The 15072-nt window shown below is 39.1% G+C and overlaps 1 protein-coding gene across 1 annotated transcript in view; it reads left to right on the top strand.

Moving 5' to 3' along the window:
- si:ch211-196i2.1 (collagen alpha-1(I) chain) overlaps positions 1-15072 on the top strand; it is a 171189-nt gene that overhangs the window by 37882 nt on the left and 118235 nt on the right. The window contains exons 2-7 of the mRNA XM_061876913.1: positions 2990-3667; positions 5571-5615; positions 8250-8369; positions 14035-14073; positions 14173-14226; positions 14296-14349. Coding sequence (XP_061732897.1) covers positions 2990-3667; positions 5571-5615; positions 8250-8369; positions 14035-14073; positions 14173-14226; positions 14296-14349 — 990 coding nt within the window. The remainder of the gene's footprint in view (positions 1-2989; positions 3668-5570; positions 5616-8249; positions 8370-14034; positions 14074-14172; positions 14227-14295; positions 14350-15072) is intronic.

Below are 15072 nucleotides of genomic sequence, written 5' to 3'. Positions count from 1 at the left end.
ACCTATCTGTCGTCCTTTGTGTGTCGAGACTCATGTTGGTTCCTGGAGCCAACACAGAACTTGGTTAAAAAAAAAAAAAAAAAATTTAGTTATGCAGGTCCCTGGTCATGGAATGACATCCAGACAAAAAAAAATCTGGAGCTACCAGAATGGATCACTTTGGGGGAGTTTAAGTCCATTTTAAAGGGGAACATTATCACAATTTCAGAAGGGTTAAAACCAATAAAAAACAGTTCCCAGTGGCATATTTTATTTTTCTAATTTTTTTTCAAAATTTTACCCATCATAGAATATCCCGAAAAAAAGGCTTTAAAGTGCCTGATTTTCGCTATCTGTGAAGCCACCGTCCATTTTTCTGTGACGTCATCCAGTGATATACATGCTATCCAGGCGGATAGCACAGCAAGACATAGTGACATTAGCTCGGATTCAGACTGGGATTTCAGCGGTTTAAGCGATTCAACAGATTACGCATGTTTTGAAACGGATGGTTGGAGTATGGAGGCAGATAGCGAAAACGAAATTGAAGAAGAAAATGAAGCTATTGAGCGACTAGCTATTGACGCTATTCGGCCAAGTCTGCCTTAGCATCGCCGGTAAAATGTGCAGACCAACTATCGGGACTTTCGAATCTTGTGACACTGGAGTAACTTAAATATGTCGATTGGTAAGTGTTTGTTTGGCATTAAATGTGGGTGGAGGGAAAAGCTGGATGCAAATCTAGCTAGCCTAAATACCATGTTAGCATCGATTAGCATGCCTTGCTAATCGATGCACTTTCTACGTAAATCAACTTGAATCCTTCCCTGATATATATATATATATATATATATATATATATATATATATATATATATATATATATATATATATATATATATATATATATATGCATGTATATATACATATATATGTACATATATAAAGTTAAGTTAAAGTACCAATAATTGTCACACACACACTAGGTGTGGTGAAATTTGGCCTCTGCATTTGACCCATCCCCTTGATAACCCCCTGGGAAGTGAGGAGAGCAGTGAGCGGCAGCGGTGCCACGTCCGGGAATCATTTATGGTGATTTAGCGCCCAATTCCAACCCTTGATGCCGAGTGCCAAGCAGGGAGGCAATGGGTCCCATTTTTATAGTCTTTGGTATGACTCGGGGGGGTATACATATATATGAACATATACATACATATATACATACATACGCGTGTATATATGTATGTGTATATATTTGTGTATATGTATATACATCCATATATATGTAAATATATGTATATATGTATATATATATATATATACCTGGGGATAGGTTGATTGGCAACACTAAATTGGCCCTAGTGTGTGAATGTGAGTGTGAATGTTGTCTGTCTATCTGTGTTGGCCCTGCGATGAAGTGGCGACTTGTCCAGGGTGTACCCTGCCTTCCGCCCGATGGTAGCTGAGATAGGTGCCAGCGCCCCCCGCAACCCCAAAAGGGAATAAGCGGTAAAAAATGGATGGATGGATATATATATATATATATATATATATATATATATATATATATATATATATATATATATATATATATATATAAATGTATATATACATCCATATATATATGTATGTGTGTATACACACACACACACACATACATATATATATACATATATATATACATATGTCTTGATTGGATTATCCAGAGAATAGTGCTCGATACCGTGGTAGAGCGCAATATGTAGGTGTGGGAAAAAATCACAAGACTACTTCATCTTGTATGAAGATGAAGTAGTCTTGTGATTTTTTCCCACACCTACATATATATATATATAAATATATATATATATATATATATATATATATATATATATATATATATGTCTTGATTGGATTATCCAGAGAATAGTGCTCGATACCGTGGTAGTGCGTAATATGTAGGTGTGGGAAAAAATCACAAGACTACTTCATCTCTACAGATCTGTTTCATGAGGGGTTCCCTCAATCATCAGGAGATTTTAATGGAAGCATTCACATACAATGGTTTATATAGAGCACAGAGTGGGTGGGTACAAGCAGGCGTAGGGTGTGGTGATTGGCTCATGTGTTACCTAGGAGGTGTTTCCGTCTATGGCGGCATGTTGAAATGATTTCACTGCGCTTGTTGAGGGATGATAGATCTGGATGATATACAATAAACAGTTTCTCTTTTAAGCATAGGTTGCATCTTTTATTACCACTGTTGTAAGGTGTGCTGGATGCAAGAATTTGCCATGTTATTGAATATTCAACATTATTGTCTTTGAGGTTCCAAATGTGTTTGCTGAGTTCTGTAGAATTCTGCAAAGTCTGGTTTCTGAAGGAGGCGTTGTGATTATTCCATCTTGTTTTGAACGCTCCTTCGGTTAATCCTACGTACGTGTCGGATGTGTTAATGTCCTTGCGTATTACCTTTGCTTGGTAAATGACTGATGTCTGTAAGCACCTTCCGTTGAGAGGGCAATCAGGTTTCTTGCGACAGTTACATTCATTGTTGGTTTCAGAGTCGTTTAGTCTGGGGGTAGGCAGTCCTTTTGCAATTGCTTTGTTGTGGTTGTTGCATCCAATCAAGACACACACATATACATATATATATATATATATATATATATATATATATATATATATATATACATATGTATATATATAAATATATATATATATATATATACAAATGTGTGTGTGTGTGTGTATGTGTGCGTGCGTGCGTGCGTGTGTGTGTGTGTGTGTGTGTGTGTGTGTGTGTGTGTGTGTGTGTGTGTGTGTGTGTGTGTGTGTGTGTGTGTGTGTGTGTAGATATATTTATTTCTAAGGTTTTTAGGTTTAAAACATACAAATTTACCTTAGATGCTAACATTTTATGCTAATATGGGAACTGGCAAAGAACCCACTCACCAGTTGAATTGCAAGCCCATAATGATAATAATTGTAACAAATATCTCACCATCCATGTTTTTGTTTCATTTCTTAGCAAAACGAGCTGTGGCGACGAGGAGGTTTCCGAAGAACCGGGGCTGTGCCCTCACGGACCAATGGTAGAGGTGCAGCGAGGGTCTATGTCGTGGACGAAGACACAGACTTACTGGACCTGATCTCGCCAATTGGTGGACGAGTCAATCCTTCTTGGAATCGACTGAAGGGAAATCAAAAAGAGAAGCTTGGCGTGCCTTCAAAGCATTTGGATGACAACATGACTGTCGATAAAAAAGTGGACTCCGGTTGGGGGACTTCATCCACGATCCCAGGGAAACCCTCCGATGACGTTATCATTCTCGACACAGGAAATAACTCCAAAAAGTCTTTTGTGGATTTGACTTCTCCGCCTAAGATCCCCCTTGATCCTGAGACCCACATTGACTCGACTTCACCAAGGGAGGACACTGATGAACGGTCCAGCTTTGTCTTACCTTCATCTCATGTGATCCACCAGAATCCATCAGTCAACCATGGACATGTCGGACAGATCAGCACACGGAACACCACTGACATCCACCATCTTCATAAGCGCAAAGGAGAACTACCAAAAAGGAGCCAATCTGGAATTATCACCATCGTATCTAAAGATGGAGATCTGGTCCTCGGCTCCGATGGCAAGCTGTATCGTCTCAAACCTGGACCACCGGGCTTTATGGGTCCTCCCGGGCAGGAAGTGTGTGTCAGAATGCTTCTACTTTCTTTATGGCATAGCCAAAACATTATAATGTCTGTGCGAAACCATATCCACATAAGAATGATACATTTTTATTGACATTTTAGACATTTCTCCACATGCTAACTCTGTTTTTAGTTCTTGTGGAAGGCTTTTTGACTAACTCTGGCTGGGAAGTTTCTAAAACTCAACCATGACAAGTGAACCATAAATGATAGGCGTGTACCAAACCAGTGAAGTTGGAAAGTTGTGTAATTCGTAAATAAAAACAGAATATAATGATTTGCAAATCCTTTTCAACTTATATTCAATTGAATAGACTGCAAAGACAAGATATTTAATAATCGAACTGAGAAACTTAATCTTTGTTTTGCAAATATTCCTTAACTTAGAATTTAATGGTAGCAACGTTTGGGAACTGAGGAGACCAGTTTTTGAAGCTTTTCGGGTGGAATTCTTTCTTAATGTAAAGTTTATGTTGTTCAACAGTCTCCGTTGTGGTATTTTAGGCTTCATATTGTGCCACACATTTTCAATGGGAGACAGGTCTGGACTACAGGCAGGCCAGTCTAGTACTCACACTCTTTTAGTATGAAGCCACGCTGTTGTAATGCGTGGCTTGGTATTGTCTTGCTGAAATAAGCAGGGGCGTCCATGATAACGTTGCTTGGATGGCAACATATGTTGCTCCAAAACCTGTATGTACCTTTCAGCATTAATGGGGCCTTCACAGACGTGTAAGTTACCCATGTCTTGGGCACTAACACACCCACATACCATCACAGATGCTGGCTTTTCAACTTTGTGCTGAGAAAAATCCGGAGGGGTATTTGCCTCTTTGTTCCGGAAGACACACAGTCCATAGTTTCCAAAAACAATTGGAAATGTGGACTCGTCAGATTACAGAACAAGTTTCCACTTTGCATCAGTCCGTTTTAGAGCAGCTCGAGCTCAGCAAAGCCGGCGGCATTTCTGGGTGTTGTTGATAAAAGGCTTTGGCTTCACTTAGTAGAGTATTATCTTGCACTTACAGATGTAGCGACAAACTGTTGTTACTGACAGTGGTTTTCTTAAGTGTTCCTGAGCGTGGTGATATCCTTTACACACCGAGTTCGGTTTTTGATGCAGTACTGCCTGAGGGATTTGGACATTCAATGTTGATTTTCAGCCTTGCTGCTTACATGCAGTGATTTCTCCAGATTCTCTGACCCTTGTAATGATATTACGGACCGTAAATGGTGAAATCTCTATTTTCTTTGCAATAGCTGGTCGAGAAATGTTGTTGTTAAACAAGTTGCTCACGCCCTCGCCCTATCCTTTTTTGAATGACTGAGCATGGAAGCTGCTTTTATACCCAATCATGGCACCCACCTGTTTCCAATTATCCTGTACATCTGTGGGATGCTCCAAATAAGTATTTAATGAGCATTCCTCAACTTTCTCAGGCTTTTTTGCCACTTGCGCCAGCTTTTTTGAAACATGTTGCAGGCATTAAATGCCAAATGAGGTAATATTTGCAAAAAAAATAAAGTTTTCCTTTTCGATTGTTAAGTATTTTGTCTTTGCAGTCTATTCAATTGAATATAAGTAGAAAAGGATATGTAAATCATTGTATTTTGGTTTTTATTTACTATTTACACAAGGTGCCAACGTCACTGGTTTTGGGGTTTGTAGATCAGGACCTTTTCCACCAATTGTTCATGAGCTTTAAGTTACTGGAACGGTTAGTTCCTTGAACTGTAGTTTCCTGCGGACCCGTGTGGTTTACGTTTGACCGCATTTCACAGTTCTGTCTAGGTGGTTTAACGGGAAACCGGAGTCGGAGTTGACAACATGGTTTTGACATGTTTCACTTGAAATTATTTCGTTTTTAACCTTCTTTACCAACATTCCTCATTTTTAGGGCTTCCCTGGAGAACCTGGCGTGCTTGGGTTCAAAGGGGATAAGGTGAGAAAAACCTTTGACGGATGGATCAACATAATTCACGATGAAGAACTGAACTAATCTGACAACTCTAAACTTCTGTCCTCTGCCTTTGACCTGACCTATGTAATACAGTCATGGTCAAAAGTTTACATACACTTGTACAGATCATAATGTCATGGCTGTCTTGAGTTTCCAATAATTTCTACAACTCTTATTTTTTGTGATAAAGTGATTGGAGTAATGATAATATTTGGTTACCTGTCCCTTGGCAAGTTTCACTGCAATAAGGCGCTTTTGGTAGCCATCCACAAGCTTCTGGTTGAATTTTTGACCACTCTTCCTGACAAAATTGGTGCGGTTCAGCTAAATTTGTTGTTTTTCTGACATGGACTTGTTTCTTCAGCATTGTCCACATGTTTTAGTCAGGACTTTGGGAAGGCCATTCTAAAACCTTCATTTGTCAGGACTTCGACTATGGTGAGATCTATTTTCCCGTTGTGCAAAGCGAATGGATCGGACATGACTTGAAGGTAAAAACAGGATTTTAATCTTAACTCAAAAAAAGGAACAAACGAAAGGCGCTCTCAGCAGAGGTTCGAAACTTGAATAAGAAAACAAAACTACCACAAAGGCAAAACTAAGGACATAAAACAAAACTTGCAAACTATGGCATGAATGACATCGAGAAAAGAGCATGAATGTGAGCAGCATGGATCATCAGCATGAATAACAAGGGTGTGTAGAGGGTGCCTGGCAACTACAGGCTTAAAGGGGAACATTAACACCAAACCTATGCAAGCGTCAATATATACCTTGCTGTTGCAGAAAAAAGACCATGTACTTTTTTAACCGATTTCCGAACTTTAAATGGGTGAATTTTGGCAAGTTAAACGCCTTTGTGTTTATCGTTTTTTTAGCGATGACGTCAGAACATGAGGTCACCGAGGTAACACACCTGCCATTTTCATTTTCACATTACAAACACCGGGTCTCAGCTCTGTTATTTTCCGTTTTTTCGACTATTTTTTGTAACCTTGGAGAGATCATGCCTCGTCGGTGTGTTGTCGGAGGGTGTAACAACACTAACAGGGAGGGATTCAAGTTGCACCACTGGCAAGAAATCTGCCGCCAGATCCCCATTGAATGTACCAAAGTGTCTTCACATTTTACCGGCGTTGCTAAGACAGACATGGCACAGAGATGTATGGATAACCTGCAGATGCATTTGCAACGATTAAGTCAACGAAATCACAAAGGTGAGTTTTGTTGATGTTGTTGACTTATGTGCTAATCAGACATATTTGGTCACGGCATGACTGCCAGGTAATCGATGCTAACATGCTACGCTAATCGATGCTAACATGCTATTTACGCTAGCTGTATGTACATTTGAAACTAGATACCCTCATTTAATGCGAAACAAACACTTACCAATCGACGGATTTAAGTTGCTCCAGTGTCACAAGATGCGAAAGTCCTGATCGTTTGGTCCGCACATTTTACCGGCGATGCTAATAAAGCAGCCATGCTATGGGACACTTTATTAGGTACAGCCATGCTATGGCCGAATAGCATCACTAGCTATTCGCTCAATAGCTTCAATTTCTTCTTCAATTTTGTTTTCGCTATCAGCCTCCATACTCCGACCATTTGTTTCAATACATGCATAATCTGTTGAATCGCTTAAACCGCTGAAATCCGAGTCCGAATCCGAGCTAATGTCGCTATATCTTGCTGTGGTAACCGCCATGTTGTTTGTATTGGCAGCCCTGTATGACGTCACAGGGAAATGGATAGTGGTTTCGAAGATAGCGAAAATCAAGAACTTTAAAGCTTTTTTTAGGGATATTCCGGGAGGTGTAACATTTTGAAAAAAACTTTGGAAAATAAAACAAGCCACTGGGAACTGATTTTTATTGTTTTTAACCCTTTTGAAATTGTGATAATGTTCCCCTTTAAATAGAGGTGACGTGATTAACAACAGGTGCGCGAGTCCAAATGAATCAGGTTGCGTGACATGAGGACCGGTGAAAACTAATGGGTTGTCGTGGAAACAAAGCAGGGAGTGAAAAAACAGGAACTGACAGAGTGCAAAAACCAAACAGAACATAGCCAAACTAAACGTGATCCCCAAGACATGACATCATTTTAGCCTGATTTTGTCATTCATTTACCACTTATAACACGTGTTTGGGGTCATTGGCGACAAAACAGGTCCAGAGCATAATACTACCACCAAAGTGCTTGACGGTAAGTATGGTGTTCCTGGGATTAAAAGCCTCACTTTTTCTCCTTCAAACTTTTTGCTGGGTATTGTGGCCAAACAGCTCAATTTTTGTTTCATCTGACCACGGAACTTTCCTCCAGAATGTCCATGTGGTGTCAGCAGATTTGGTCACATTTTCAGTAGACCCATAATAAATTCATAAAAGAACCGAACTTCATTATTGGTTTTTTTGTGACCAACAAGTATGTGCTCCAATAAGAGTTGTAAAAACATATTAGAAACTCAAGACAGCCATGATATTATGTCCTTCACAAGTGTATGTAAACTTTTGACCATGTCTGTAAGTCAGTCCTGCTTTATGAAACCAATATATGACCAAAATGTCGTATCGAGGCTGTACTGAATACACGGAATTGTGATGTACAAAGGGGAAGATTGGCCCTGAAGGGAGTCCAGGAAAAAGGGGTGACGTAGGACCGGCAGGACCACCAGGTCTACCAAGCCTTTACCTTTGGAGGAACACTGCTGATGAATGGGCTGCCTTCCAGGTATGATACACACATAACATATTTCATTACTCTATTCCATCTACTCTTTGTCTAAACTGAGGTTCAAACACAACTTGTTTTGTTCACTCTTCACACGTCCATCATTTAATGTCTTAATATTGATTAAACATTTTTATTGTGTGTTCTAAAACTGGCGTACATTCTGCATATACATGAACACAAAACACATTGATTGTGCTCTCTATTTTGCTCATTTACCAGACTTAATCCATGATCTCAATCGATCGTCTTTGTGTGCTATCAAGTTTGCATTTGTAGAAGGCTAAGCAAGCTACACAACAACTTGAGCCAACATTGGTAATTAACATTCACACATTTCTAACCGACTGTTTTTACTTACCGTTTCATTGTCTCCTCCATTACCATAAAGAGTGGGCACCATACTTGCCAACCCTCCCGATTTTCCCGGGAGATTCCAGAATTTCAGTGCCCATCCCGAAATTTTTAAGGGGCAACCATTCTCCCGATTTCCACATGCACATCAATATTGGGGGCGTGCCTTAAAGGCACTGTCTTTAACGTCTTCTACGTTTGTAAAACCTGTCGTCATGGCCGCTTTTCCTCCATATGAACCGCCCAATCACGTAATATCTACGGCTTTTCACACACAAGTGAATGCAATGCAAACTTGGTCAACAGCCATACAGGTCACACTGAGGGTGGGCGTATAAACAACTTTAACACTGTTACAAATTTGTGAACCCACACCAAACAATAATGACAAACACATTTCGGGAGAACATCCGCACCGTAACACAACAGAACGAATACCCAGAACCCCTTGCAGCACTAACTCTTCCGGGACGCTACAATATACACCCCCCGCAACCCTGCCCCCCAATCTCAACTCCGCCCCTCATCTCTCGAATTCCGAGGTCTCAAGGTCGGCAAGTATGGTGGGCACGGGTTACGCCATTTAAAGTATTTTTTCGGAAAATCCATCTTTTTGTGAAAGGTCTTTTCTTTGCACACACTCGCAGTTGAATGAAGTTAAAAGTAAAGCACTTTTTACTTCAGAGGAGGCTGAAAGTTTGTGTGGAGACTTGTGGTGTTTAACGCAAACCAGACATTTTCTTTGACTAGGTTTCAGCTGAGATAGGCTCCGGCAAACCCCTTCGACCTCGAAGGGACAAGAGGTCAGAGGTGGGTAGAGTAGCCGGAAATTGTACTCAAGTAAGAGTACTGTTACTTTAGAGATGTATTACTCAAGTAAAAGTAAGGAGTAGTCACCCAAATATTGACTTGAGTAAAAGTAAAAAGTATGTTGTGAAAAAACTACTCAAGTACTGAGTAACTGATGAGTAACCTGATTACAGCAACAAGTAATGCACAAAAACATAAAAATAGCAATGAGCAAATTCGGAGCCAGGAATATCTCTTAAGCAACTAAAACAATAATATATATTAAATAATAGTACATTAAAATAAAATTTAAAAAATGGCACATTGAGCCACAATAACTTAACAGCACCATAGCCTCAGTAGGCATTCATTGATTTGATTGATTGATTAAAACTTGTATTAGTGGATTGCACAGTACAGTACATATTCCGTACAGTTGACCACTAAATGGTAACACCCCAATAAGTTTTTCAACCTTTATCAATTACTTAATAAATGACCAAGTCGAGGTGATCTACCTCATATATACATATACATACACACACATATCATTTATACACACACATATCATATATACACACTCAAATCATATATCAGTATATATATATGTATGTATGTATATATATATATATATATATATACATACATTTATATATACAGTATACAATTTATATTCATTTATTTTGCCCTTTTTGTTGACATGTTGAAGGTGTTTTAATGAATATACATGCATGTTTAACATATAGATTCCTATCTTTCATGAAGACAAGAATATAAGTTGGTGTATTACCTGATTCTGATGACTTGCATTGATTGGAATCTGACGTTCACGTTTTCAAATGGAGGAGAAAAAAAGTTCCTCTTTTCTGTCTAATACCACATGAAAGTCGTTGGTTTTTCGCATCTTATTTGTCCAGCTTCCATATTCGTTTTTATACACTTTACGAGAAATACATTGGCGGCAAACTCCGTAGCTTGCTAGCTCGTTTGCGCTGGCTTTCGGAGACTCTTATTTTGTTAATGCAGGCGCGATGGAGCGGCATTTTTATTGTGAAGACAGGAACTGTGCGATCAGTCTTTAGGCTTTTGACGGGAAGTACGGTTGAAATAAAAAAGTGTCTTTTTTCCTTTACACTTTCGATTGATCGATTGAAACTTTTATTAGTAGATTGCACAGTACAGTACATATTCCGTACAATTGACCACTAAATAGTAACACCCCAAGACGTTTTTCAACTTGTTTAAGTCGGGTCATGTGACCGCCTGGCTCTGTTTGATTGGTCCAACGTCACCAGTGACTGCATGTGATTGGTGAAACGCAGGCATGCGTAGATCCTACTTTGAAGCTGTCATTAACCAAAACAAACATTTATAGATCGATAAAAAAAAGTAGCGAGTAGCGAACTGAATGTAGATAAATGGAACGGAGTAAAAGTAGCGTTTCTTCGCTATAAATATACTCAAGTAAAAGTAAAAGTATGTTGCAAAAAAACTACTCGTAGAAGTACAATTCATCCCAAAAGTTACTGAAGTAAATGTAACGGAGTAAATGTAGCGCGTTACTACCCACCTCTGGAAGCGGTAGAAAATGGATGGGTTTCATTCAAGTCTTTTCATATGTAAAACTTTAGCAGAAATAGACTTCAGTGCGTGCAAGAAGACATCTGTCCCCGTCTGCTTGGTCTTTATACGATGACATCAGCCACATGCTGCAGAAGACATCCCGAGTATGTTAGAGGGATGAGGAGCCCCTTCCTAAGCATAAAAGGAATAGACGAGGAAAAACGAGTCTGGTAGGGTTTTGTGGTTTACCAAACACACTTTGAACTTCACTCCCCAAGAGGCCTGTCGGTGACGGAGTCAGGAAATTAATTGCAGAACATCTCATCTCAGATCCTTCCCTCATTTGGTTCATAGTAGGTTGAATTGAGGCAACTGGACTACAGAGCTTGTTCAGATAAGATTTTTTTTGGTTTGGTTTGATGGTTCTTTGCTCAAAATATTGCATAGATGTTGCTGTTAAGACTACTTCTTTTTTGTTTTCCCTCATTACTACGCCCACTCACGCCAACTAGCCTTTTGATTATTGATTGACTGAAACTTTTATTAGTAGATTGCACAGTACAGTACATATTCCGTACAATTGCCCACTAAAGTTTTTCAACTTGTTTCAAATCGGGGTCCACGTAAATCAATCCCTCCAGCCTTGTTTACTCCAGTAGTTGTTTTTTGGTTTGGCCCCCTTCCTTGTCACTTTGTGACATTGCTGGTTTAACAGCAGAGGAGCATGTTCGGCAGGGCACAATCACAGAGTACTTGCTAGCAGAAACAGTGTGTAGACAGAAAAAGGGAGAACGGACGCATTTCGGCTTAAAAACTAACGATAAAGGTGAAGTTATATAACTTAGAAACGCCATCAGTGGCCTAGTGGTTAGAGCAGGGGTCACCAAACTTTTTGAAACCAAGAGCTACTTCTTGGGGAACGATTAATAGGAAGGGCTACCAGTTTGATATACACTTAAATAAATTGCCAGAAATAGCCAATTTGCTCAATTTACCTTTAATAAATAAATCTATATGTATAAAAAAATGGGTATTTATGTCTGTCATTCCGTCGTACATTTTTTTTCCTTTTACGGAAGGTTTTATGTAGAGAATAAATGATGAAAAAACACTTAATTGAACGATTTAAAATAGGAGAAAACAGGCAAAAAAAATGAAAATTAAATTTTGAAACATCATTTATCTTCAATTACGACTCTTTCAAATTCAAAATTCAACCAAAAAAAAGAAGAGAAAAACTAGCTAATTTGAATCTCTTTGAATAAATTAAAAAAATAATTAATGGAACATCAGTAGTAGTTTTTCCTGGTTAAGATTAATTTTAGGTTTTTGATGACATGTTTTAAAGAGGTTAAAATCCAATCTGCATTTTGTTAGAAAATATAACAAATTTGACCAAGCTATATTTCTAATAAAGACAAATCATTATTTGTTCTAGATTTTCCAGAACAAAAACTTTAAAAGAAATTCAAAAGACTTTGAAATAAGATTTAAATTTGATTCTAAAGATTTTCTAGATCTGCTAGAGTATTTTTTTTTTTAATTCTAATCATAATAAGTTTGAAGAAATATTTCACAAATATTCTTTCTCGAAAAAACAGTAGCTAAATAAAGAATTGAATTAAAATGTATTTATTATTCTTTACAATGAAAAAAATAATTACTTGAACATTGATTTAAATTGTCAGGAAAAAAGAGGAAGGAATTTAAAAAGGTAAAAAGGTATATGTGTTTAAAAATCCTAAAATTATTTTTAAGGTTGTATTTTTTCTCTAAAATTGTCTTTTTGAAAGTTATAAGAAGCAAAGTAAAAAAAATATATTACTTTATTTAAACAAGTGAAGACCAAGTCTTTAAAATGTTTTTTTGGATTTTAAAATTCTATTTGAGTTTTGTCTCTCTTAGAATTAAAAATGTCGAGCAAAGTCAGACCAGCTTGCTAGTAAATAAATAAAATTTAAAAAATAGAGGCAGCTCACTGGTAAGCGCTGCTATTTGAGCTATTTTTAGAACAGGCCAGCGGGCTCCTCATCTGGTCCTTACGGGCTACCTGGTGCCCGCGGGCAACGCATTGGTGACCCCCTGGGTCAGAGTGTCCGCCCTGAGATCGGTATGTTGTGAGTTCAAACCCCGGCCGAGTCATACCAAAGACTATGAAAATGGGACTCGTTACCTCCCTGCTTGGCACTCAGCATCAAAGGTTGGAATTGGGAGTTAAATCACCAAAAATGATTCCCCGGGCGCGGCCACCGCTGCTGCTCACTGCTCCCCTCACCTCCCAGGCGGTGATCAAGGGTGATTGGTCTAATGCAGAGAATAATTTCTCCACACCTCGTGTGTGTGACAATCATTGGTACTTTAACTTCAGGAAGAGGGGCTTTAAGACATGTAACTACTTCTAAATCACTAATCCTCACCTCCATGGCGACTAATAAAGTAAGTTTCTTACAAGTATCATCCCTGCAGGACGAGGAATAAAAATGTAAACAATCACCATTGGTAGATCTACACCTAACATCCACTGTAATGATACCAAGTACAGGAGCGTATCTAGTCGATACTACTATGTTTGTAAACTGAGTAAATATATCCCTGGACACATGAGGACGTTGAATATGAGTCGGCAGGGACCAGCTGGCGGTGAAGCGCTTAAATACTACCGGGAAGTGATTGGCAGCAGGTGTGCCTGGTTGAGGGCAAACAGACTGGGGAAAAAACTGACAAACCAGATGAGGAGGCAGGGAGAATACAACAAACACAACATTAAATGTAACTCAGATATTGGGTTTTACTATGTAAAAGCGCCTTGGGTCACTAGAGAAAAGCGCTATATAAATATAATTCACACTTCACTTCAATAAGTCTGATAAGTTGGTTTTGCATGATCGGGCCCCTTTATGATTTATTGTTATATTTGTTGATAAATCAGTAACATAATCCTGTTTTCTTTTCTTTGTAGAAAACCAATTTCTACCAGTTGCTGTGTGCTGGTTGGCCCGTAAGTATCCAGTGATGACCACTTATCTTTATTGTTGTTTACATTTGGTTACATGACCTTGTTGACCTGATTCTGGTTTCCTCAATTGTGATCTTGCAGACCGAAAAAGGTCATGTTGGACCACCTGGAGAGATTGGCAAGACTGGCATGCGGGTTAGGAATATGCCTTATTAATGAAGATAATATTTTTTTGTAATTGTATTGATTATAAATGTCTTTCAGGGCACTCCTGGTGAACCAGGGGAACGCGGGCGACCAGGGATGCCAGGAGAAATGGTAAGTAGAGATGCTGGATTCTAGGAATGAGTCAAATAATACTGAAGAATGGGTGTATTGTGAAACCCAAACCCACAGCCTTCTATGACGGGGGTCGGCTCTTTAGCGCCGCCCTAGTGGCTCTCTGGAGCTTTTTCAAAAATGTATGAAAAATGGAAAAAGATGAGAGGAAAAAAATACAAAAAAAATCTATTTTTTGTTTTAATATAGTTTCTGTAGGACAGGGGTCGGCAACCTTTACCGCTCAAAGAGCCATTCCGACCCGTTTCACAAAATGAGGAAGACAATGGGAGCCGCAACTATTCTCGACAGTATCTGCTGGTGGTCACCCAGATGACAAGAATAAGGGCATGCTATGAAGCCAGTGCCTTAAACACCTTCTACAACATGTACAAACTGCTTGCCAGTCCAGCAACATGTTGTGAGAGGCTTCCGCAGATGCACGCACACGACTGGAAGGCATACTGGGTGACACAGAGTACACTGACGGTTGTGATAGAAACAACTTTAACACTCCTACTAATATGCGCCACATTGTAAACCCACACAAAGGAAGAATGACAAACACAACATAAACGCAACACAACAAATACCCAGAATCCTTTGCATCCATGACACTTCCTGACTATGTTATACACCCAGCGAGCACCAAACCCCGCTCACCTCAACCACGCAGGGAGGGGGAGGGGGTTTGATGATCACGGGGTGTATAACACAGTCAGG

Source organism: Nerophis ophidion, linkage group LG17, assembly GCF_033978795.1.
Source record: "Nerophis ophidion isolate RoL-2023_Sa linkage group LG17, RoL_Noph_v1.0, whole genome shotgun sequence".
Classification (NCBI taxonomy): domain Eukaryota; kingdom Metazoa; phylum Chordata; class Actinopteri; order Syngnathiformes; family Syngnathidae; genus Nerophis; species Nerophis ophidion.
Note: the sequence above shows the minus strand (reverse complement) of the source record. Positions and strands in the feature narration are given on the sequence as shown.